Raw genomic sequence first — 25623 nt, 5'->3', positions numbered from 1 at the left:
TTTTTTAAAGATTTTTATTTATTTATTCGACAGAGACAGAGACAGCCAGCTAGAGAGGGAACACAAGCAGGGGTAGAGGGAGAGGAAGAAGCAGGCTCATAGCAGAGGAGCCTGACGTGGGGCTCGATCCCATAACGCCGTGATCACGCCCTGAGCAGAGGCAGACGCTTAACTGCTGTGCCACCCAGGCGCCCCAAGTACATCTTCTGGTTACCACACGATCTAAGGTAGAACTCTCATAGAAGGGCAAAAGTGTCTTCAGGATCTGTATTTGTAATTGGGGCACTTGCGTGTTCCCAAGGAACCTCACTTTTGTAGCACCAGGGACATTAGGAGTGTCAAGATTAAGGTCTCAAGCCCTGGAAATATGTTGTGGTGCTACTGAAATGTTGGCTTGGGCCCTTGGGGATCCTGCTGAGCATGGAGAAGAGCCAGGGGCTGGTGTTTGGAACCGTCTCTCCATTCCATTAGTCCTTACAACTGATAAATTTGTAGTTTAGAACCCATGGTTGAGGGGCACCTGGCTGGCTCAGCTGGAAGAGCTTACAACTCTTGATCTTGGCGCTGTGAGTTCAAGCTCCACGTTGGGTATAGAGATTAAATAAATTGACTGACTGACTGACTGACTGAACTAACTAAACTAGCTTACAGAAAAAGAGCCCATGGTTGAGATGGCTGGTCTGCACTATCTCCTGGGCCCCTGCATAACAGCTGCAGTTGCCCACTTCCTAGTTTTCCGCTGGTTCAGGATGAAGAGTGCCTGGGTACGCACCCTTTCCCTGATGATAGCATCATATGTAGCCGTAGTACAATGATCGAAATCAGGAAATCGACATTGATACAATACTGTTAACTCAAATACAAACCTTATTTGGATTGCATATATTTTCGTAACTACCACCACAATCAGGATACAGAACTGTGTCATCATCCCCAGAGGAACTCGCTCATGCTACACCTGTATAGTCAAACCTTCCCCCCATCGCTAGCCCCTGGCAACCACTGATCTGCTTTCCATTATTTTGTCATTTTGAGAATGGTGTAAAAATGGAATCATATGGTATGTAACCTTTTAACCTCTTGAGACTGGTTTCACTCAGCTTGATTTATGATGATGTGTGTAAAATAGATCAAGCAAGGTCTTGGAGACAGAGTTCCATCTTGCATGAGGAAAGCATCCCGTTCTGTTAGAAAGAGGAAACAGTGGAGTGTAAGTCCACAGAGCATTGAGAACTGGTAGTATATTGATTTAGAAATTGTTTGGGTGATAATGAATTTGCTTCAGGGTAAAATCACTCAGTAGACTAAGGCGCAGGGCTGGTAACTTGGGATATATGATTAAGTTTAGATAACTTATCCGTGGAATATTTTCCAGGCAGGAGGATTTAGTGCACGATGAGTATAATTGGTGATCTAATTGTAAATGTCAGTAAATCAAAATGTAAAATTAATAATGCAAAGATGTTAGTTAAAACTGCTGCTTTAGAACTGCTGCTAACCCGATGTTTTGTTTTTGCCTCGGGGTCTGGTATGATGTAGATTGTCAGGAGCTTCAGCTCTGGTAAGAGAGAAGGTGGGGATTTTGTTTGCTGTGCCCTGTCTCCCCGCGGTGAATGGATCTACTGTGTCGGGGAGGACTTTGTGCTCTACTGTTTTAGCACAGTCACTGGCAAACTGGAGAGAACTTTGACAGTGAGTATTACTGACTTAAGGCCATCTCAAGAAATTTCATTAATAATTGTGTTTTTCTGAACTCTGAAGTAAACCACCTCCAGACTGCTGTGTGAACCTTGGTATAAAAAATGTAAAAATTTTATCACTAAATAAAATAAAGGGCCCATAAGTAATGGTATGGAATTAACCTCCTCTCTCAGGGAAGGTCATCCTTCAGTGAGCGCTCAGCTTCAAGTAAATAGGATGGGTGTACATAAAGCAGGGAATAAGAAAGGTAAGATGCCTATCTAGCTAGCTCGGTTAGCCATACCCTCCCTGGTGGGATCAGAGAGTGACAGACATAGCTTATTTCTTGTTATGTCACAATGCGATAGGACTTAGTCTTCCTTCATCTTTTAATTGTGTCATTTGGAATATGTGGCTTCCAAGATCTCAGGAGGAGAAAAACTAGCTGAGGGCTATACTGGATGTTTTGAAGACATCTGGAAGTGGCTTATGTTACTTTGTTCCTCATTGTTTTTTTGGTTAGCATTCATTCACATGGCTGACTAAAACGTAAGGGGGACAGGGAAAATGTAGTTTTCTGTGGTCCAGGAAGAAGCGGTATGGTGAAAATATATAAAAAAAATTATATACATACCCATGTTAGAAAATCATCCCTTGGTCTCACATGATTCTTGAGTGAGCTTTTGATGCACTGACCCTGTCAGGCCCCCGTACAGATCTCAGGAGTGCCTAGCTGAGGGGTCTGGAAAAAACAAGTTCACTGAGTTGATGATTCCATTTGGTCTTAGCCACTGTCTTGGCCTAGAACTTGTTACCTACATCCTTTAACCCAGTGCTTTACTTTTCCCAGGTTCACGAGAAGGACGTGATTGGTATTGCACATCACCCTCATCAGAACCTGATTGCTACCTACAGTGAGGATGGACTCCTAAAGCTCTGGAAACCCTAATTTTCACTTTTCTTTTAAAACCTGGTTGAGAGCATGTACTTAAGTGAAGACATATTCATGTATTGCTTTTTTTTTTTTTTTTAAGGCTACCTTTTCTAAGCAATTGTCTGAATTAGGAACAAGAATAATTTTGTGAAAATTCATGTTCAAGTAGCAGTTACCCTTTTATATATATATTTTTAAGGTATTCATTTATCTGTTTCTAATTGGGGCAGTGACTTTATGTTTTCAATAGTCTTCTACCTGAAGAGTGAAGTAACTGCTGTTTCTAGAAGAAAACTGTACTTTGATTTGAAATGATTAAAACGTACCTCCTGCGGTAAATAAGTAACTCTCCCATATTCAGTCGCTCTTTGCTGTTCCATTTTTTTTTTTAGATGTTAATAAACTTTACCCTTTTGGAGGCTTTGTTTTTAAATGTATATAAGTGCTCATCTAGTTAACATAGTTACTTAGAATCAAGTGAGGAGGGTGGGACATAACATTATTAATCCCAGTACAGCAGGAAGTCCATTCCTATTTAGGAAGATATATTGAATGTAAAAAGGTCGGATGTTTCATAGATTATCTCATTTCACTGCCCTCACGGCCCACTCACTCTTCTTAGCTGTGCCTTCTCATGTGTTCTGGCCAGCTCCAGAGACTATCATCTCCATCTTCTGGTAGAACTAGTTGCAGGATCCATTATGAGAATTCAGTTTTGGCATCCGAAATTTTGGCATTGAAAACTGCTATTGTTCTGAAGGAAATTAGAAAAGGACCTGAGATTTAGGGAAGTCTTTTTTTTTTTTTTTCTATGTGCGTCCTTACCAGTTAAAGAAAAAAAAGCCAACAAAATTCTTGAAAATACTTGTCAACATGGGTGTCTTTTATGTTTCAACCAAAGATGTATTCTGTGCACTGATGTTGATGTCGAAGGTGCTGTGCCGGGATTTAAAGAAATTGAGACCTTGTTTGTGCAGGCCTCTTTTGCCTTTTACTTTTAGCCTTTATGAGGTACAAACTAATGGGGAAAGTTTTTAAGAAGTTTTAAAAAAAATTGTTATAATTTACCTTCGATTGAAATATAGCCTGATCCTTTGCCTGGCACAATAATGTTCAATATTAGCTGAATTAATCCTTGGCAGCACTAAATGATTTTTTCTCAGTTATATTCCCAAAGCTTTTTTTTTTTTTCCTTTTGCCATTAAACCTGCAGCTTTTGGGGGGAGCCTGGGTGGCTCGGTCAGTTGAGCGTCCATCTCTTGATTTTGGCTCAGATCATAATATAAGGGTCGTGTGTTTGAGTTCCGCGTCCGGCTGTGTGCGGAACATGGTCTGCTTGAGATTTCCTCTCCCTTTGCCCCTTCCCCTGCTCATGTACACACTAGTACCCCACCCCCAAGTAAATCTTTAAACATGCTTTTTGACAGAATGTCATTTGCTGTCATTTTGAGTTAAACATAGCCACGAATCCATGAATTCACATGAATTCTGGGCTCCCATCCCAGTGAAAATAAGTTTTCACATAAGTTTAAGGTGGAAAGAAGAAACAACTTACGCTAAAATCCCTCAGAAATGTCTTCAAGAAATTGGGATTTTGTATTTAGCCCATGCCCTCATGAATAGGCAGTTGAGCCAATACTGTTAAAAGTAAAGCAGGCCGAGGGCTCCTGGGTGGCTTAGTTGGTTAAGTGTCTGCCCTCAGCACAGGTCATGATCCCATTCTAAGATCCATTCCTGTGTAGGGCTTAGTGGGGAGTCTGCTTCTCCCTCTCCCTCTCCCTTTGCCTCTCCCCCCCCCCCCCCCCCGTTCATGCTCTTACAATTAAATAAAACAGGTCTAAAATGGAGTCACTTGTGCTAAGGCCCACATCAGCGAACCTAATTAATACCTACCCAAATTGCATTTTCAGCCTGTCCCAGGACTGTGATTTTTAACCAATCTGGAATTACCTGATTCAGCATTTATATGGTGAATCTGCCTGATAGGCCCCTTCTACAGGAAGGTGACTTTGTGTGAAACAATCCACTCTGTTGGAGATTTCCTTTTCCCACCCCCTTCAAGTCTATAAAAGCCTTTCGTTTTGTATAGCTCTTCGGAGGATGTTGCTGGATTCACTAACTGTTGAATAAAGTCAGTTTTGCAGTTGAATTTTAACAGTATTTCCTTTGTGCTCATGAGGAACAAGAATCTAGTCAGCACATGTTCACTTATTCCTTCTAGGAATTTTTATCAAACATCTGTTCCTGTACCTAGTACTGAAGATGGCTTAAGACCAGTTCCTGTCATAGAGCAGGGAAGAAATGCAAGTTAAAAGGAGTTCTTAAAATGGGATATGAGAAAATCTTGGGAGTTGTTTTTTGATAAGGGAGGAAGGGCACCTGCTCAGCCCTTCTGAGTTAGGAAAGGCTTCCCAGAGGAGCTGACCATAAAAAGACCAGCAGGAACTGTGGGTAAAGGCGTTTGGTGGTCCAAGTTAGCTGCCTCTCTCGGCATGGCAGTGTGCTCTAGCTCCAAGGCATATGCAGGACAAATGGTAGCATTTTGGGAGACCAGCTGGAGAGAATCCTGGAGTGGGAGCCATTTAAGTAGGTATTTTTTCTTAATAATGAACTGGTGTAACAAAAAGTTGAAAACAATGAATCTTCTGCCTTTCCCAGGTTAACTGTTGTGCACCCGTCTCCAACTTCCTCTTGTACAAACCTTAAAAGTGAGTGCATTTACTCTACATCTAACTAACTTTTTTAATGGGGGAGGGAGCCCCAGGGACTGTGGCCAAGGTGGGAGGCGGGCCACCCAGGCGCGACTCCACCAGCCTGTACCACTGTCCAGCTGCTTGAGGGCCTCAGACCTTCCAGGCAGACAGTGGGGTTTCTGTGCCCTTGTTCCAGGTCTGGGTGAAGCCGAGCAGCGCTGGAACTGGCCTGCATCCTGGGCTAGGGAGCCCCTTACCAGCTGTGGGTGCTGTGCACCTGGAGCCACTGGTCAGGGGCTGGAGGTCTCTGAAGGCACCAACTGGGCTTCCCACTTCATGAAGAGAAGTGGCTTCTTAACCAGTATAAGCAGGAGAAGTTAAGCAAACGGGGGCTTGATGCCAACAACCAATAGCATACAGTAGTCCCTCCTTATCTGTGGTTTGTTACATGTAGTCAACTGTGGCCTGGAAGCCTCCTCTTGACACAGCCGCAAAGTCGACTATAGCCTAACACCGCGTCATAATGCTTTCATCATTCACCTCACTGCATCTCCCCTCGGCATTTTATCTCACGTCATCACAAGGGTGAGTACAGTGCAGTAAAATAGTTTTGAGACCACATTCACCGAACTTTCATGACAGCATATTGTTCTAATCATATTATTGCTGTTAATCTCTTACTGTGCCAACTCCATGAACTAAATGTGATCACAGGTAGGTAGGTAGGTAGGTATGTATAGGTAGAAATGTATACAGAGCTCAGGGCTATCCTCGGTTTCAGGCATCCAACGGGGGTCTTGGAATGTATTCTGTGTGAATAGCGGGAGGGGAGACAGACAACTGGGCTCTTCTGAAACAGCAAGTTGTGTCAGGTTCCTAGGGAGGTACTCTGCTGCAGCCTACAGATCTGCTATTTCCCTCCAGTACTTTCAACTTAAGTACATGGCAGTAAAGAACTCTGTAAGGGTAAGGACATTTGTCCTATCCCCCATTCAATTCTTAAATTAGTGCCTGGAAACATTGAAGATCTGAGGGTATTTCAAGGCAACCTTTTTTCTTTTTAAAGCTGAGGTACTATTCAGTGTCTTTTTCACCAGTTATTTTTCAACTTGTAGTACTAGAGCTAAGAGCATTTATTGTGCAGCCTCCTTTAATTCTCCGAACTGCTCTATGAGGTACAGCCCATTACGGTTCCCATAAAATGACAAAACACATTTCCAAAGGTTCCCATACCTTGCTCATGGAGTACACACCGAAAACTAGGTGTAACTCCAAAGCTCAATTTCTTTATTCTTTGAATCCAGCTGTTATCAGCTTCTCTTCGCGTTGGGGAAAGGGTACGGAATGCTTGAATTATTTGTCCACATTTCATTACACCTTACTTACCTAAACTGGCCAGAGGCAATGAGAAGAGTGAAGTCGTGTGAATTACAAGAATTGGGACTCCAGCTTTTGCTGCTTCACTTTTGCCGGAGCAGTGTTCCTAAGTGCCACGAAAGACTCATTCTCAGGTTCTGTCCCTGACATGGAATCGGCAACTGTGGCAGTGGGGCTCAGCAACTTGGCTCCAACTTGAGAACCAGCAGACCAGAGGGCCATTTCTCCACCTACAAAGTAGGTGTTTCGAGTCTTGTTCTGTCTCACAGATTGCGGTGCTAACCCTATTAAGTGATCAAGGTCCAGGACTTCAGAGACCCTTTAAAGAACATCTTCACAGTGCTGTAGCTTGCCAGCACTGTCATCCACTGTATTTTTAGATCCTATACACCTCATTCCCCCACATTATTTAAAAGAGAGAAACGCTGATAGTGTCCACCTAAGCTGGGGAGTTCCTTGGTCTGAGCCTCAAACTTTTAATAGCAGTATCAAGGGCTGCCATTATTTGCCCTTCCCCAGCAATTCTAGTAGTGCCATTACTATACTAGTAGTTAACATCACTATGCCCCTATGTTGGCAGTGTTGAACCCTGGCTGTTCATAACCACCCTGATGCTTAAGCTACACCCAGCTCCAGTACATCAAAATCCCCTGGGGGTGGGGTGGGGAGACTCAGGTTTTAAAGCTTCCCAGGTAACTCTAAATCATTCTCACGGGACATTCTTGTTCCCTTTGAAGTATGAATGGATGCGGGAAGCATCAGAGAAAGCATCCCCGCTGGGGCCAGGAACTACGGTTGTGTTGATGCACGTGTTCCTGGGGCAGACTTGGTCAGAGCTCTAAGAAGTGACCTTGGTCAAAGTTCTGAGAGGCAGTTTTTAGACTACAAACTTACTGTTTCTGCCTCTCCAGATTAACTATTTCCTTTGTGATTTCTATTTCTCTTTCAGATTGTTATATAACATAAAATGTACTTTTTAGCAGTTTTTAACTGTATAATCCAGTAACATTAAATAACATTCACAACCTTGTGCGACCATCACTGTATATCTGAAGCTTTCTCATCACCACAAACAATTAAGCCCTAATTCTCCATTCCTCTTCCCCCTGGCCCCTGGTAATTGGTCTCTATGAATGTGCCTAATTTAAGTACACATACATTTGTATGCACACGATAAATTTGTCCTTCTGTGTCTGTCACCTATTCAGGCACCATCACATTTGGTTTGTTCAGTCGCTGGACCTGGCTTGTTCCCCCCTTTGGCTAAGATTTGTCATAGACATTATTTTGAGTGTTTTTTTGGTTTTGTTTTTGAATACATTGTTATTATGGTTTCCTGAGCACCTGGCATCATATCTGAACATGAGGGCAGCTGTATGGTACAGACTAAAAAAGACAATCTAAGAATAAAGGCTGTCAACTGGGATCACTATAAGAAACACTGAAGGTGTAGGAAGTACTCTTACAAAGTTTTAGTTTCTCCTTTTTAACTGAAGAGTGCTCCATGAGGGGAACTTTTGACATGGGCCACTTCTGGGTTGGAAATGTTTGAGATTCCTGATTACAGGAGATGCAGCAGAACCAGAACAAACAGGCAAAACCTCTCACATTCTCACTCCAGTGTTGGCCAAGTTTTTAAAACCCCTTTTGGCTCATTACTCACCCCTCACCCACATTGACTCCCCACTCTTAACATTTAACTGTAGTTAAATAGCATTTTGTATTACCCATAACTAGTTAAATGAGAAATCACCTGTCTTACTTAGTGAAAAGCCAATGTTTTTAATCTAGGGGAAAAAAAAGCCTGTAGTGACACATTGGAAATGCTTTGTAATCAGTATATTAAGGAGACATTCATACATTTCAAGTGCTTAATTCTGATACCCAGATTTAAGCTTGTGAACATGACTTTTAAACATACAATTGAAGCTATTCATAATTTGCTATACTACCAACATTAAATTACAGTTACTTCGGAGCATAAGTTAAATGGTTTAAAGTAAGCCTGTAACATACCTAAAGAACACCTTCCTATCTATCTCAGATACATGCAAACTAACTTCTCCACGTAAGTGTCTCTTCACTCCAAGTTACCCTGCTCCCGAAGTCACTACTCTGAAGCTTATTATGGTCCAAAGAGAAGGGAAAAAAGTGTAACCAAGACTGATATATATATATATATATATATATATATTTAAAAAAAAAAAAAAAAGGAAAAAAGATGGCACAGGAGAAGGGAATGCAATTCTACAAGTGCAAGCCCTCAAGCAGCAGCGTATGATAAACCCCTTCTTCAGAGAGGTACCCTATCACTGATACCACAGACCAAATTACACAGCATGCCATCTTCATGTAACAGTTGAGGCAATAAATGCAAAGGCATCACAATGAATCCCACTTAACATAACTATAGACCAACACTTCTCTACAAATTCTTTGTCTGATTGCCAATTAAATACAAGTTTTAACTTCACAGCTTAACAATCAAGGGTCATACACTGAAGTCAATACATACACCTAGCATTTCAGTCTGAGCTGTTTCATATACATAGAGCTGAAATTAATTACAAGGTATGGCCTAACAAATGCTAGGGGAGATTTTTTTAAGAGTAGTTTTTACAAGTATTAAATTTATCTTGCACACTGAAGTCGTCATACATACAGGGCAAAGTCAGAGCTTTTATATTTGAGTTTATTCTTCATTTAACTTTTAAAACACTACTATAGATGAATATTAAAACAAAAACAATAGCAAGTAGTGAGCTATGATTATAGTCCTTCACTCATTCACTACCGCATATCAAATGGCAGCAGTGTTATTCACTGGCCCCATTAAGAGGTCTGACACTGAACCCCACCCCTGGGATGATGTTCATCATCCTCGTAGGCTTCCCCATTGTAATGGCGCCGTCTTTCCTGATTTGGATCAAAGTCCACCAGTTCTACCTGGTCCATTTCATCAGTCTCTTCTACTTCCTTCCTCTCAGGTAGGAGTTTCTCCAGCAAAGAGAGTTTATCAGGAGAGAGAAAACCATTCTCAGGAAAGTTTACCTATAAAACGAAATCTCTACTGTAAGTCCAGTTTGATATACTTCATTAGCTCCTTAGCTGTATTACCACTGACCCATTTTCTCCCCAGAAAAACATGTGATGACATTATCTTTTGATCAATCTGCCAATTCCAAGTTAGAACATATGTTCTAAAAGGCACAGCATACATCTAGCTAGTAACCTGAACCAGAATTTAAGGTATTAAAAAAAAATTATCCTAGTAAAATTGCACTGTGATGATCACCGTTCTATTCAGCACATATGAGAACCCATCCCGAAACACGTACCAATTACTTTTCACAGGTATTTTTTTTAAAAGCTCTTTTTCCTCAGAAAGGCAGTCCTTTCTTTGTCCAAAAGTTTAAAACAAAATTCTCCATTTCTATGAAACAAATACTATTTTGAAATATACGGTCACCAGAATTTCGGTTATCAAAAATGCACACTTACCTTGGCATCTCCCCCACCCCTGCCAAAAAAAAATTTTTTTTTTGAAGATTTTATTCATTCATCAGAGAGAAAGAGAGGAAGAGACAAGAAAGCAAGCAGAGGTAGGGCAAGCAGCAGGCAGAGGGAGAAGCAGGCTCCCCGCATAGCAAGGAGCCTGATGCAGGACTTGATCCCAGGACCCTGGGATCATGACCTATGCCAAAGGCAGCCAGTCAGGCGTCCGTCCCAAAAACGTTTTTAATAAAAGCTGATTTACGGGTCAAGGGCTGGACAATTTAAGACTGGAAAAAAATGACTGAGGGTTGCTTTATAAACCATCCTATTAGCAAACCAAGCTTTGTAGTATTTTGTCAAAAAGCCACAGTAGTTTTTTGAGTGCTTCTGCTGAACTTTAAGATCACAATTATGGCCTTGTATTAGCTTAATTGATTTCTTCCTGGACAAGAGAGTGTATCAATTTGATGTACCTTACCCTTGGGAAATGTAATTTTGTCATCATTTTAAATAAGCTAATCATTCTCCAGTATTCCTAGAGTACTTTATACCTTACCTTAAACTCGATGATTAGACGACCCTTCTCATACGGTCTACGATAAATTGGCATGCCTTCATTTAGCACACACTTGATATCTCCATGCTTGACAATTTGACCTAAAGACACAGAAGCCAAGTTTTTTCTTAAATAGTCACGTTTTTATGAGGCGGGGAAAATAAAGGGTGCTAGCTCACTGACAGGAGTAAATTTATGCAAAGCAATCCCATTACTTTTTTTAGGGGCTTCAAAAAGACCCAATACCCTACACAATTTCAGCTCAGCTCACAAGAAGATGTAACTGACCAAGTAAAATACCAGGTTTCTCAGTGCCTATACCAGCTAATGGCAGATAATGACAATACTAGAATAGAAAGACAAGTTCATCTAAGTATCATACCTGGATGAGAGGTGATGACGATGGTTCGGTTGTCAAGAGTAGATATTGGCTTTTGAAAGCCACACAGTGCTTCAACCAGCTGTATGTCCATACACATGAAAAGGTCTTCTCCTCGCCTGTATCGATGTCAACATGACATACAGTTAAATCTTTCAAATCATCAATTATTAGAAGTACCATAGCAGGTAATTACGTTTTCTTACGAACAAGGGTATAAGGGTATCTTTCACAAAGATGTCCTTTCTTTCCCCATTCTCAGAACAGTGGAGATCTAGAAACAGCAAATATATGGACCCTGCCAGCTGTTTCCTGGACAAGACTTTAGAATCCTTCCACACATTCTAGGCAGCCTCTACTATTTAAACCATCCCTGAACTGTTTCATCATCTCACTCCCTCCTTGTGCTTAGACTTTCTTTTCCAATCTACATTAGTAAAATATCTTATCCAGAGTACTCTCCAAAAAAACTCTTATAGGTTCACCTCATATGACAGCATTTTCCATTGAGACATTTGTGGGAATGTTCTTTTTTCATTAACTCAAAAACCAGTTCCCTTCAGATGTCATTCCCAACAGATTTATTGGAACCCTACTCATATCCAATGCTTTATATTAGCAACATAGATATTTAACACATTGCTGATCATTCTTGTGCTTCACTCTAAGTTCATCACAAACAGTATTACTTCACAGCAACAGATGAATTTATATATAGTTTTCAACAGAGAGCTCTACACATTTGTTTACAGTTAAAAACAACCCAACATATCACAAACTCAGGACTAAAAGAAGCAAAAGTTTTAGGTTATTTCAAATTAACTGCTATACGAAGACTGTTTAGGGATATGTCCCCTAACCCGTCCATTTATATTCATACAAAAAACCTGTAATAAAAGCATATCCTTCAGATTCCAGGTTAACAACTTACCGAAGTTTAGACAAAACCCAAAATCTGATTGTTTTTACCTTATAGAAAAATCATGTATAACGAACTCTCCTGCTACACTCTTCTAGGGTATTTCCAAGAATTGTCTTTAAAGTATGAAAAGCTCCTAAAAAAATACGCAAGATGTCAGTTTGAGTAGTTCATAAAGTTCTTACCGAGTAAAAACAGCATGGTCCTTCTGATCTAAAACAATGATAATATCTCCTGGTTCCAGTCCTGGTTCTTGGTCTCCTTCACCATGGAATGTTATCTTCTGGCCATCTTTCATGCCTAAAAACAAAAGATTTTATACTCTTGTTTAACATCCAACTAACGCCAGAATCTCAATCTGTTAAGAATCACTGATGCACGTTTGTATCTATGAAAAAAAGTCATGTCTTTGTGGATGCTAAGTTTACCGAAATGACTAATGCCTACATATGATGAAATCAGTCCAACTTCTTACTTTAAAAAAAAAAAAAAAAAGTTATCATAGCAGAGAACACAAACTCTAGAGGCAAACAGATGAGGCTCCAAATTTCAGAGCTGTTATTTACTACTAACTGGGTTACCGTGGGGAAGCAAGTTGCATAACCTTCCAAAATAAATACCAACTTTCCCAGAGACTTACCTCATCAGGGCTGTTTTGAGGATTAAATAAAAGGCCCATGCTGCTATCAAATGAGTTGACTGGCAAACATTATTAACCATAAATATTATTTCAATTTCATTACTTATGTCCTCCTTACCTCCTGAAGGAATGATCACTGAGGTGATCCACACAAGAACTGTTTTACTCATCATGCAAAATATTAAACTTACATGTGTAGCCAATATTACAATGAATCTCTATATATTCATCCAACTAGATCCAGCAGCTATCAACTCATGACTGTATTATATATACCTCCACCCAGCGCCCCCCCCCACATATTCTGAAGCAAAATCCCGACATAATACTTCAGTATGTACCTCTAAAAAACTAAGAACTTAAATCACGGGACCAGTAGTATTACACACTGACAAAACCAAACAGTCTTTAGTCATTCGCGAAGCCCAGTAACTGTCTTGTAACAGTGGTGAGGCAATCAAACAACTAGGTTTTGCTGGTTGTTCCACTACTGTAAAGACCGTGGGTAAATAACAGCAAAAATGGCTTCACTTGCCACTAATGCCTTCTGAAATACATACTATTGGTAGCAAAAGAGGATGAGTTACCAGGGCAGAGGGAAAAAAAATATCCTACTAAACACGGACAAATTAATGAGGAAAAAAATGAAGGGATACTCAGAACCATGATTCACATGGAAGAACACTATTGCAGGAGCTTAAGTTAATGTAACTGTATGTAATAATATATAACGTTCATACTACCAACAGTTCCACCAATATTCAGTGTGTAATACTAGTTTCATTTTAAATTAGTAAAGTCTGAAGAACATTACCATATATTCATAATCTAAGTCCTTACACATCAATTAATGAAACATGCTCATTAGTTTAGAAAAATTAAGGAAATCTTTTTATCAGACCCCCCGAATTCTTCACCTAACCCCAGCCTCCATCCTTAAAAGCAAGCATATTCCGGCATGCCTGACTGGCTCAGTCAGCGGAGCATGTGACTCTCCACGTCAGGGTCCTAACTGCAAGCCCAATGTTTGGTGTAGAGATTATTTAAAAATAAAACCTTAAAAAAAAGGTAGAATATCCCTTAATCTAGAGTTCCCAAGAAAATTAACAATGTGTGAAGTTAATTGCAATAAAAAAGGTGGAAAAACTAATGGCGTAATAGGAGAGAATTAAGTGTGGAACACTATTCAATCATTTGCTGATATCAATGTTATATCAATGAGAGGAGATCCTTAAAGTATTCCCTACAAATATACAAAAACTTACCATAAAAACCATTTACTATGTAGCTAAGCGTTATCCCTGGGTGGTAGGATAGTTTTTAACAATTACAAAATATAGTATTAACAGACGTGCCATAGCACTCAAAAATTCAAAGAAGTGACTCAGAACTCACCTTTGTCAATATGAACTTCTAGAATCTTCTTCTCTCGAACTATCTTCCTTCCATTGCAGCTTTTACATCTATCTTTAGGACTGATCCGTTCCCCATGGCCCTGGCACTCCATGCACACAGACTGAATTTGCTGAACCATTCCAGGTCCTATCTGATGAATTCTTATTTGCATTCCAGTACCTCGGCAATTGGGACAACATTCAACTGCTCCTTTCTTACCACCTCGGCCTAAATAGTTTAAAAAGAAATGCTTGAAGTTAGTATTAGATACAACAACAAATGTTTTAAATGAGTCCTTACACACATTTAATTTCCAAGATCTGACGGAATTCTGCTCTGAAAATCTTCAATTCAGCCTTTTTATATTTGATAAAATATACCCACCATCAGCTTCGGTTATTTATTAACGTTTTGACTGCTGTCTTCCCAAAGTACCAATTCAGAATTTTGTTTTAAACATGTGCTTCCAAAGCACCATTCTTAGGACTACTTTGTCAGTTGGGGACATTTTAAAGCGTACACTCTCTTTAGAAAAGAACATTTCCAACAAATAACTTATAAAGAAGATCAGAGATTCTTAGCAAAGAATTTGCCTAAACAGCTAAGTGTCCAAAAAAGAGGACACTTAATATTAAAAATATATTACAGATTCTGAAATCTTCAGAATGATTCTTAAGTTTTAGAGAAAACAGAACTGTTCACCTCTGAAGAATGTTGAGGAAAAGACACCAAATTCGATTGATCCCAACTGTATTTTAAAACACACATGAAAAAAAGGTGGTATTTTGCTAATATTTCTCAAGGTGGTAGATTTAGGTTTTCTTTATACTTGCACTCCGCAAGATTTAGGTAGTGCACTGTCAGTTTTATACAGCCAGGAGACTTTCAGTTTCATTTTCAGTTATACTTAGAGGTGTTAAAAGACCATACCTTCACATTTATCACAAATCACATTCTTCTGCAGAGCTAGTTTTCTTGTTGCACCATTATATAAATCTTCTAAGGTTACTGAGAGCTGATGCACAACATTTTTACCTAAAACAAAACATTGCTCATTAAAAATCTGAGATGCTACTTCTTATATTTGTGTTCATTGTGCTTTAGAAATAAAAAATAATGAAAGATGAATCTCACAAGATACATCTGTTGAACACTTAACTACACACATAGAAGGTCACATTACCACCCATGATCCTCAAATTGAGATGTAATTTCAGGTGAGAAAAATTGAGGGACAATAAGTAATTTGCCTAAGGACATCTGTGGCCATCTAACAAACTACAGCAATCAAAAACTTCAACTGCAAAATCACTTGGGAAAACCAATATTAAATAGCAGGTTTCACAATCAATTAATCCAAACTGCAGTTCTGTCCTAATATATTCTTTGAATCTTTCACTTAGTATGGTAATGATATGGCCAAATTATTTCATCCAAAAATTCTTCAACACAGTAAGTTCCAACTAAGCAAGATTGGCCAGGGAAGCAGTTATCTCCACTTATTTCTGACATAAAAGCACACTTACTTTTGGGGCAGCAGTACTTAAAAACTGTATTTCTCATATAGTGCTGTCCAATACACCTTCCTGCAGTGACAAATATTTTACATCCGTGATATCTAATACAGTAGCAGCTAATCACATGTGGCCATTTAGTACCTTAGTAAGGTTACCACAGATAAAGGAGTTTTTGTTTCGAATTAACCCAAATTTAAATGTGGCCAGGGGCTACAAAGGAGTGCCATAGCGCATCTTAAAATGTGAAGTAGAAGGTGGAGAGATTGCATAAGGACACGAAGGCTACAGAAATGAAATCACCTGGCAATGGTTAGTAAGTTCCTAGTGATTCTTCCAGTGACTTTTACCCACCATTAAAACAGTACTCCTTTATGCCTAGGTGAAAAAAGCTTCCTCACTCGTATCTGCACATGTTTAATACTTTTAGTTCCCAAATAAGTGTGAAGAACCATTAACTATATCCTTTTGTTCTTAGCTCCACCTTTGGTTCTGTATCAAATATAGTCCCATGCAGTTGGTTCTGGCATGCCAGAAACTGCCCCTCTTACTTTAGCTTTATAGATGTGAGAACACAGGGAAGGGAAACAACCAACCAACTCCTTTAGTGTTGTTACATAGCTTCCAGTATCACACCAAAAAAACCTTTCATTAATCTAAGTCAAAGTTTGCCAGTCAATTCCTTAAATTTTTTCTAAATAAAAACTGCTTGTTTTTCTGTGGTACAAATCCTGAACAATTAACTATGATTGCAAATTCTTCTAAAGTAAATTCCGTAACCACATTTCTGTTAAATGTTAGGGGCACATATTTTAATAAGAAAGCTGAACCAAAATTAAACAGACCATAAGCTATTTGAAGGTAATAAACCTGCGTTCCATTCCTGACTCTACTGATGCCTTGCTATATTTGACCTTGAAAAAATTTTAATTTCTGAACTTTAACTCACTTTTAACTGAACAAGGGCATGTACCTCCAACTGGACTCTGGGGGGGGAAGGGATCAAAAAAGATCTCTAAAAAGGGCTTTGTCCTATACTCTATTCCTTTAATTAATGCTTGATAACCTTCCTGGTCATACGTATCAGAGAGCTTTACAAGCATTTACTTGTTAAAACTTGACTGGCCTAGCTATTTTTGGCTACATCAATCCCTGTTTAAAAAACTACATCATAAATCAAAGTGGCAGTTTATGTCAGTTTGCAACATTATACCAACACATAAACAAGCTTTTCAAGTAGATAATTTCTCAAGAATTTGCATTCACCAAGGACTACTTTAATTTGCTCCATTTGGACTAGGTGATTCTTACCTCTCCTCTCTCTCTGCATCCTTCCTCCTCCTCCAAAAAACATATCAAAGATGTCCATGGGGGAGCCAAAACCACCACCAGCTCCGCCTTCTTTAATTGCCTGTTCACCTCCTTTGTCATATAATTCCCTTTTCTTTGCATCAGAGAGTACTTCATAAGCTTGAGAAATCTGTTTAAACTATTTAAGAAAAAGAAATTTCACTTAAAGTGTTGCAAAGCAGTCACTGTATTACACATACTGTCTGGATGTAATAAGTACTATACGCCTGGCAAAGAACCACACAGCTACATTTAAGAGTATGAGTACATCACTTGCCTTCTCTCCTTCATTTGGATTCTTATCAGGGTGGTACTTCAAGGCCAGTTTCCTGTAGGCCTTTTTCAATTCCTCCTGGGTGGCATTGGGTTTGACCCCCAAAACATCATAGTAAGTGGTTTCTTTCACCATTTTCTAAAGCCTGAAATAAAATGCAGTTTTAACTGACTTTCAACCATAAACTTTAATTAGTAAAAATCAGAGTTAAGGCAGAAAAATCTGTTCTTCCCGCAATCTGATTAAAAATACCCACCTTCTCTAAACTTCGGAGAAGGTAACAATTTCTTTGGTAAATCAGCCATAAATTCTAACGAACTAAGTATTAGCTAATAATTATAAGGCAATAATTCAAAGGCCTTCTACAGCAGCTGGTTCCCCCTCACCCACAGGAAAGCTCCGAAGTAACGCTACTATTATCTGGATTCCTCCTGTTTCTCTTTCCAGTACTGACAGCAGTAATCAAAAAGAGCACCAACAGATTCAGTCTATTGGTTATTACGTTATCACTGTCTTTGGTAAATCTGATAAGCCATACACTCCCTGGATAAAAAAACATTTGGGCACGGGGGAGGAGGAAAGGGAGTGGTTTATGAAACTGATTAAAAGCACAAGAAAGCAAGCTCCCCTCCCCCCTTCCTAAGCATGTTTCTCAATCACAGAACTTAGAGCATCTCCACTTTGACCACCGAACCCCTCTCGCCCCCACAAGCCTGCGTAGTTTATATGTCGTTAGGTTTCCCCCTGCACTAGGCGCAGACCTTCAAGGTTTTCTTCCTCCCACCTTGACCAAAGGGGTGGGAGAACCCCAGCCAGTCCTCAACAAAGAGAAGGAGGGGAGACCGGAGAAGCGGCCGCAGCCTCCGCCCCGTTCCTCCCGCAGCCCCTCGCCCCTCCCGCGCGTGCGCGCATGATCGCCCACCCCCAGCAAGCTGGGGCGGAGGGGACGCGGGGGCGCGCACGGGGGGGGGCGGCTGAAAGCCGAAGGCGGCAAGTCCATGGGGACCTCAAGGCAAGTAGAGAGTGGAGACTGCTTCAGGAAACGTCTCGGGCCCACTCACCGCGTGCCTGAGATGCGTTGCCGCGGCACCACACCAGTCCTCCCAAAATGAGAATCGTGGATACGGGAACCGACAACCCTCCCGCCCACGCGGACCCAACCGCCTCCGACCGCGGCTCCATCCGGCTTCCCCGTGCCAACAATGGCGCCGGCCATGGGGCGAGGGGAAGCGCGAGGGCTGAAACTCACCGGTGAGAGGGCCGAGGCCGGTGTGGGGGAGCGGGAAGGAGCGCGTTGCTGGGCGCAGCTCGGGCGACCGCCGCTGCTCCGCGTCTCACGGAGCGTTCTGGAAAGTTCCGCCCGGTGCGCCGCAGCCGTCGTCTTTTGTAGCCGAGTCCGGGCGCGTCACTCGACGGAAGTCCCGCCCCTTTTGCCGCTGCCACCGCCCCGCGGTTACCTGGGCAACGGCGCGGGGGCAATCGGGCTGGGAGGAGCTGTGCCGAAGGGCCTTGTGGGGGTGGGCGCAAGCCTGGGTTCCTGGAGCTCGTGGAACTTTCTGGAGTTCCTTCCTCCACCCCGTGGGCCAGAGAGTGCGGAAGTCTCGGGCGGTAGCGGGGATTGCTAATAAGCGGTTCAGTACCCGGCCAACTCCGGATTCCCGATCCCGCAGGGCCGGCGAGCCCCATGCGGGAGCTGAGTTCGGAACAGGAGCCTCTTAGAACAAAGCCCTACCGTACCTCCTCCCTGCCGGTTCCCTTTTTGCCGCTTTGGGCATCTGTAATTGGCTTATTTCCTCGGCCCCGAGAGTCTGGGAACCCGCCGAGGAAGAAGTACCTTGTTCTGGACAGTCTCATAGTCCTCTGATCTTGCTCCTTTTCACTCGTAGTCCGTGGCCTTGTAATCCACCAAACTGCAAGTGGGAAGAGCTCTTTGTGCAAGTCCAGTCCCCTGTAGGTATGTCACTTGCCTTGGCCTTGACTGTAGCCTACATATTGGGCACAGGGAAATGTTTGGAATACCTTGGTGCAAACTGAGGGCCTTGGACTCCTGGCCTGGCATTCACCCTGTTGGCTAGTAAGAAGCACCAAGAGTGGCTAACAAATCGTTTTAATTGTTTGACCTAAATTTTAAGCCCCACCAGTTTGTGAAATTGGATTTACAGTCTGCAAAGAGAGTCTTCGCACTTTCAAATGTTGGTATGGGGGCAATAAAGGCAAATGGAGCCTTATATTCAATTATACTAAACATAGGAGTATTTATCTACCACCAAGGAAGCTGGAGATGCAAAGTAGGAAAAACTCGGTTCGCGTCGCTTAGATTTTAGTGGGGAACCAGACATGTCAGTGAATCACAACACAGAGGTCAGCAGGGAAGAGAGACTCCTATATCAAATCTGATGGATTAGGGAAAACATCTGTAGGAAAGTAGTTGAGCTGATTTTTTTTCTTCAAGATGTCATTTTTTTTTTAAATTTAAATTCAATTAATTGACACAGTGTATTATTAGTTTCAGAGGTAGCGTTAAGTGATTCATCAGTTGCATAGAACACCCAGTGCTCCTTACACCATGTGTCCTCCTTGATGCCCATCACCCACTTACCCCATCCCCCACCACCCTCCTCTCCAGCAACCCTCAGTTTGTTTCCTATGGTTGAAAGTCTCTTATTAAGGGGCGCCTGGGTGGCACAGCGGTTAAGCGTCTGCCTTCGGCTCAGGGCGTGATCCCGGCGTTATGGGATCGAGCCCCACATCAGGCTCCTCTGCTATGAGCCTGCTTCTTCCTCTCCCACTCCCCCTGCTTGTGTTCCCTCTCTCGCTGGCTGTCTCTATCTCTGTCAAATAAATAAATAAAATCTTTAAAAAAAAAAGTTTTATTAAAAAAAAAATTCTCTTATGGTTTGACTCCCTCCCTGATTATATCTTGTTTTATTTTTACCCCCCTTCCTCTATGCTCCTTTGTTTCGTTTCTTAAATTCCACATATGAGTGAAATCATGATAATTGTGTTTCTCTAATTGACTTATTTCACTTAGCTTAATATTCTCTAGCTCCATTCATGTTGTTGCAAATGGCAAGGTTTCATTTTTTGATGGCTGAGTAGTAGTCCATCTCACACACACACACACCCCACATCTTCTCTATCCATTCATCTGTCAATGGACATCTGGGCTCTTTCCATAGTTTGGCTATTGTGGACATTGCTGTTATAAACATTGAGGGGCAGGTGCCCCTACGGATCACTACATTTGTATCTTTGGGGGTATATACCTAGTAGTGCAATTGCTGGGTTGTAGGGTAGCTCAATTTTTAACTTTTTGAGGAATCTCCATTGAGCTGAGTTTATAAAGGGAGAAAAACATTCCCAACAAAGGAGAAAGCATCACAGAAGGCTAAGGGATGAAAGAATGTCATACTTCTAGGAAATTGCAAGTAATTGGATATTGCCACAGCTAAGGGAGCTGGTAGGCTAGGCTTCAGAGCTAGTTGGGGAACACCCGTGTATCTATCTTGCTAAACTCAGAATTTTGAACTTTACCCTGGAGGCATCCTGATGCGTACCTTTCCAGCCTTATCTCTTTTATTTAAACTGTGCACCCAGGGGCGCCTGGGTAGCGCAGACGTTAAGCGTCTGCCTTCGGCTCAGGAGTCCCCACATAGGGCTCCTCCGCTGGGAGCCTGCTTCTTCCTCTCCCACTCCCCTGCTGTGTTCCCTCTCTCGCTGGCTGTCTCTCTGTCACGTAAATAAATAAAATCTTTAAAAATAAATGAATAAATAAATAAACTGCGCACCCAGTCACACCAAGCTGTCTCAGTTTTCCCAAATGCACTTCTTCACTTCTCTGCTTTTGCTTTGACTGAGAGGCACCTAATCTTTACGATCTTAGATGTTACCTTCTCACCTTATTGCCTCTGATATCAACTTTTTTTCTTTAACCAATGCTTATTAAAGTCTAATACTGCAGGCAGAGCACTACGGTTTGATAATACAAATTTAAATCCTGTTCCCTGCCTTCGAGGATCTCACCACACAAAAAAGGGGCAAGTTGTGTTGTAAATGCCAATAAAGGAAAAAGAATAGTATTGGGATTCTGAGTTGCGGAGTCTTGCACCATCCAGATGAGTATTCCAGGTCAAGAGACCAGCAAGTATAAAAACATGAACAATTAATAGAGAACAGTAAATAATAACAAGTTTGTTCATGTGTTCTGAGGCATTGTAGTTCTAAAATTCGACTTTACCGTGCTATAAACCGTGCATTTGTTAACATAACATTGGTTAAGCATATGAAATAAGTAGAATATATATCAAATCACTTCATCTGAGTGTTTCCACAATTAATATTACTATGTCTAGTATTTCTTAAATGTTACTGTATTTAGTGTTTCTTTTTGCCTCAGGAATCCAACTGAAATTCCTACAACCTTAAGAAAGATGGAAGTCAACATAAAGCTAAGAAATGTGATATCAAAAATCCTTTTAAAACCTGCAAGCTAAGTGAGCTTAATTCTTTATCAAAAATAAAATAAGGGGCATAAAATTGGTTTTAAAAAATAAGGGGCATAAAATTGGAAAACTGTACTTACTTGCTTGTATGTTCATAGAATATTTCTCAAGTATACCAAAAAACTTTAGTATGGTTGCCTTTGGGGAGAGGTAGGTGCTTGGGAGAGGAGAATGGGAGGGAGACACTTCAGAATATACCATTTTGTAACTTTGAAATATTTAACCTATTTGAATGTAGTACTTATTTAAAAAATTAAATTTAAAAAATATAAAATCCTCTCTTCCCAATTGAAGCTTTGAGCTAGTAATTTGTCATTCCAACAGCAAAGTTAGGTAATTCTTGGTGGCCCTAAAAAAACATCATTACATATATTCTAATATTTTTCCTTCATAGAAACTTAATGATGCTAAAAATATGTCTTGATGAATATTCTAGCTTTTCAGTAAGCAAACTTACCACTTTTAAGCATTCTTATTTATCTAAAATACAAAAATATGGGCAATAATTTAGTATGTGATTTTTTTTGGTTAAGAAATGGTATATCAAACATGCTGTTAGTAGGTTGTCCCTTTCACTTATTGTCATCTTACCATGTTAGAATAAATAAATCTACATTGTTATTTTTAATGGCTTCTTAGTATATAGTATGCAGGTATTATAACTTATTTAACCATTCCCCTATTGATGAACATTTTGGCAATTTCCAGTGTTTTACAAACAATACCATAGAGAAATTCTCGGGTAGAGCTGTAGACACTCATACCAGTATTTCTGTGAGATGGACATCTAGAATTGAAATTGCTGGGTCCTTGTAAATGCAGGTTTAAAATTGTAATAAGTAACTACCCTTTCCTTTTTTGGCTTTTGTGTTTCTTTTCTTCTCCCTTCTTTCCCCCTGTCCTCTCTTCTTCATTTGTTATGCTTGGGAAGCTTTCACCAATCCAACATTATAAATGTATTCTCCCAGGTTTTCTCTTAGTATTTCATGGTTCCATTTTTTGCATTTAAATCTTTATTCCACCAAGAATTGATTTTGGTTTAAATGCTGAGGATTATTTGTAAGAAACTGAGTTTTATTTTTCTTCAAATGCTGAGCTAGTTTTTCTGTTTTAATACTCTATTTTTCCTACCTAATGTGAAATGCCATTTTTCTCATAGTAAATTTACATTAAAATGCATTTTTTAAATTTTTAAAAAGATTTTGTTTATCTGGGAGAGAGAGAGCACGAGCACAAGCAGGGGAGGGGCAGAGGGAGTGGGAGAAGCAGACTCCCAGCTGAGTGGGGAGCCGGATGTGGGGCTGGATCCCAGGACCCTGGGATCATGGAGCTGAACGCAGATGCTTAACTGACTGAGCCACACAGGCGCCCCTTATAATGCATTTTAATGTCTGGGAGGCCTAGTTCCCCTCAGTGCTCCTCCTTTTTACAGTTTTTCCTGGCACTTTCTAGTATGTTTATCCTTCCAGATGAATTTAAGAATATTTCTGGCAAATTCCCCCCAAATCCCAATGTGACTTTGTGATTACAATTACAGTGCTTTTACATATCAGTCAGTTTGGGAAGAATGAACATGTTTATAAGGTTGAACCTTCCTACCAGTGGACAAGGTATATTATGCATACAGTTGCATATTCCCTTTATTGTCTTTTATAGATGCTGTTTTTTAAAAGCTAGGTCCTGATCTTTTCTTCTTGAAGTTGTTACTAAACATTGTCTTTTTGTTGTTATCATGAATGGTCTCTTGTCTTACCATTTATTTTATTTCAGTGGTATGCTTCATAACTTTCCCCAACCATGTGACCAGATTGTAGGTATCCAAGGAGGTAGCTGGAGATGGCTAGAGGCATGGCAGAAGCCAAGTCATTGGGGCTTGAGTACCATGCTAGTAGCTTGAATTTTATCTTATACAGGAGGATTCTAGGGAGGATGGTAATACAGCCTCTATGAGCTGACTTTTTTCTTTCTGAGTGTCTGTCAGGCACTGTGCTAAACTTTCTACAAATGTTATTGTATACTAATCTTTACAGCAACCCTTTTTTACAGATGATTTGATCATATTTACATTTTAGAACAATGATTTGGTGCTGATGTGAAAGATGGATTCTTAGGAAGCTTTTATTGTGAGATATAAGATTACAAGTGGTGAGGCCTAAATAATAGAAATGGAGAGGGAGAGAAATAGAAATAGAAACATAGGTGTAATCTACAGCTCATGGTGACCAGCTGCAGAGGTGAGGGAGAAGGAATCTTGGCTGACTTCCAGCATTCTGGCCTGAGCAACAGGGTGATTGGCGATGCCCTTCCTGAGAAGGCTGTGGTGGGGCAGAATGGGGGAGGGTGAAGATGAGTCCAGTTTTGGATGTGTAGAGTTACTGCTGTAATTTTTTCTTTAGATTAAAAAGAGAAAATTTTTATTGGAAAGCATAAAATGGAAAGTAAATTGTTGCAAAAATGCTGTTTCTTATGCTTGTATAAATTAAATTTCTTGAAACGTTTAGTTTTTAATTGACTGTGGGGCCTAGTGGGGCTGGTAATATTTTTTTTGATTATCACCAAATTGTTCTTGTTCTTCTCCTCTTTAGAACTATACATGGTTTATCTTCTTTATGAGCTCTTCTCCCGTGCAACCCCTCATCCTTCCAGTTTTATTTACTTATTTATTTATTTATTTTTTTTTTAAAGATTTTATTTACCTATTTGAGAGAGAGAGCGAGCACAGAGAGGGAGAAGCAGACTCTCTGCTGAGTGGAGAGCCCGATGTGGGACTTGATCTCAGGACCCTGAGATCATGACCTCAGCTGAAGACAGACACTTAACTGAGCCACCCAGGTGCCCTATTTTTTTATTTTTATTTTTGAAAATTTTTAAATTTATTCATTTGAAAGAGAGAGAGAGTAAGAGCACAAGCAGGGGGGAGGGTCAGGGGGAGAGGGAGAAGCAGACTCTCTTCTGATCAGGGAGCCCTATGTGGGGGTTGATCCCAGGACCCCAGAATCGTGACCTGAGCCAAAGGCAGATGCTTAACTGACTGAGCCACCCAGGCACCCCCAGTTTTTATTTTTTAAAAGCACTTTTTATTTTAGAATATTTTAAGAATAGAAAAGTTGCGAGGGTAGTACAGGAAATTCCTTTATAGCTGACATCCAGTTTTCCCTATTGTCAACATGTTAAAATGATAACAGTAGTTACAGCTAATGAACCAATACTGATACATTATTAGTAACTAAGGCCCATTCTTCATTTGAATTTCCTTACTTTGTACTTAATGTCCCTTTTCTGTTCCAGGACCCCAACCAGGATACCACATTACTTTTTGTCATCATGTTTCCTTGGACTCCTCTTAACTGTTACAATTTCTCAGATTTTTAAAATTTATTTTTCTTATTTTTGATAACCTTGACAGTTTTAAGGAGCACTGGCCAGGTATTTTGTAGACTGTCAGTTTGGGTTCGTCTAATGTTTTTCTCATGGTGAGACTGGGTTTACAGTGTCAAAATTCAAACTGCGCACTGAATAAAACAAAGTAGAAAGATGAGTTTATTGCAAGGCTTTGTACCTGCAAGCTGGGGAACTCAGGGCAACTGGAGTAGTGAGTTTCAAGTTGCCACTAAGTGATTTTTCATGGAGTAAATGTGGAAGTTGCTTGGTTTTTTCAGGTGATTGGTTGCCTATTGGTCCTCTTTCTTGTTTGGATCAGGGTAGCTGAGTTGGGAATGAGGAAGTCCAGAAATGGCATGAACAGACTTGGCATTTGGGGATTGGCTGAGGTACTTGCTGATTTCTGAGAAGAACTATAAATTCCTGTAAGATTAAGTTTCCCTTATATGCCTGCATTGACCATCTCCATTTTGTCACTGACATTAGTGACTCCACTTTAGTTTGGTCCTACAATGGGTTTGGGACGCAATCAAG

At 40.5% G+C, this 25623-nt stretch overlaps 2 protein-coding genes across 3 annotated transcripts in view; one reads left to right on the top strand and one right to left on the bottom strand.

The window, feature by feature from the left end:
• SMU1 (SMU1 DNA replication regulator and spliceosomal factor) overlaps positions 1–3031 on the top strand; it is a 20287-nt gene extending 17256 nt beyond the window's left edge. Inside the window, exons 11-12 of the mRNA XM_002926173.4 lie at positions 1540–1692; positions 2531–3031. Coding sequence (XP_002926219.1) covers positions 1540–1692; positions 2531–2629 — 252 coding nt within the window. The 3' untranslated portion in view covers positions 2630–3031. The remainder of the gene's footprint in view (positions 1–1539; positions 1693–2530) is intronic.
• A 5477-nt stretch (positions 3032–8508) lies between these two features.
• Positions 8509–18593, bottom strand: DNAJA1 (DnaJ heat shock protein family (Hsp40) member A1). Of its 2 annotated transcripts, none has more exons than XM_034664016.1 (9): positions 18456–18593; positions 17210–17351; positions 16894–17071; positions 14999–15103; positions 14069–14296; positions 12219–12333; positions 11118–11233; positions 10736–10836; positions 8509–9735 (listed from the first exon to the last, which is right to left on the bottom strand). In XM_034664016.1, exons 2-9 carry the CDS (start codon positions 17339–17341, stop codon positions 9517–9519), a joined length of 1194 nt encoding a protein of 397 aa, XP_034519907.1. In that variant the 5' UTR covers positions 17342–17351; positions 18456–18593; the 3' UTR covers positions 8509–9516. The 2 variants fall into 2 exon arrangements, with proteins under 2 accessions (XP_034519907.1, XP_019662414.2); XM_019806855.2 differs by lacking the exon at positions 18456–18593 and adding an exon at positions 18268–18283.
• Positions 18594–25623: the final 7030 nt, after the last annotated feature.

This window comes from Ailuropoda melanoleuca, chromosome 7 (assembly GCF_002007445.2).
Source record: "Ailuropoda melanoleuca isolate Jingjing chromosome 7, ASM200744v2, whole genome shotgun sequence".
Classification (NCBI taxonomy): domain Eukaryota; kingdom Metazoa; phylum Chordata; class Mammalia; order Carnivora; family Ursidae; genus Ailuropoda; species Ailuropoda melanoleuca.
This window is presented reverse-complemented; position numbering and strand designations above follow the sequence as displayed.

Coding starts and splice junctions, on each gene's coding strand:
- DNAJA1 (XM_034664016.1), bottom strand. CDS start 17,341: ATGGTGAAAGAAACCACTTACTATGATGTTTTGGGGGTCAAACCCAAT. Junction 17,072..17,209: donor ATCCAAATGAAGGAGAGAAG/GCAAGTGATGTA, acceptor TTTCTTAAATAG/TTTAAACAGATTTCTCAAGC. Junction 12,334..14,068: donor AGAAGTTCATATTGACAAAG/GTGAGTTCTGAG, acceptor TTTTGTTTTTAG/GCATGAAAGATGGCCAGAAG.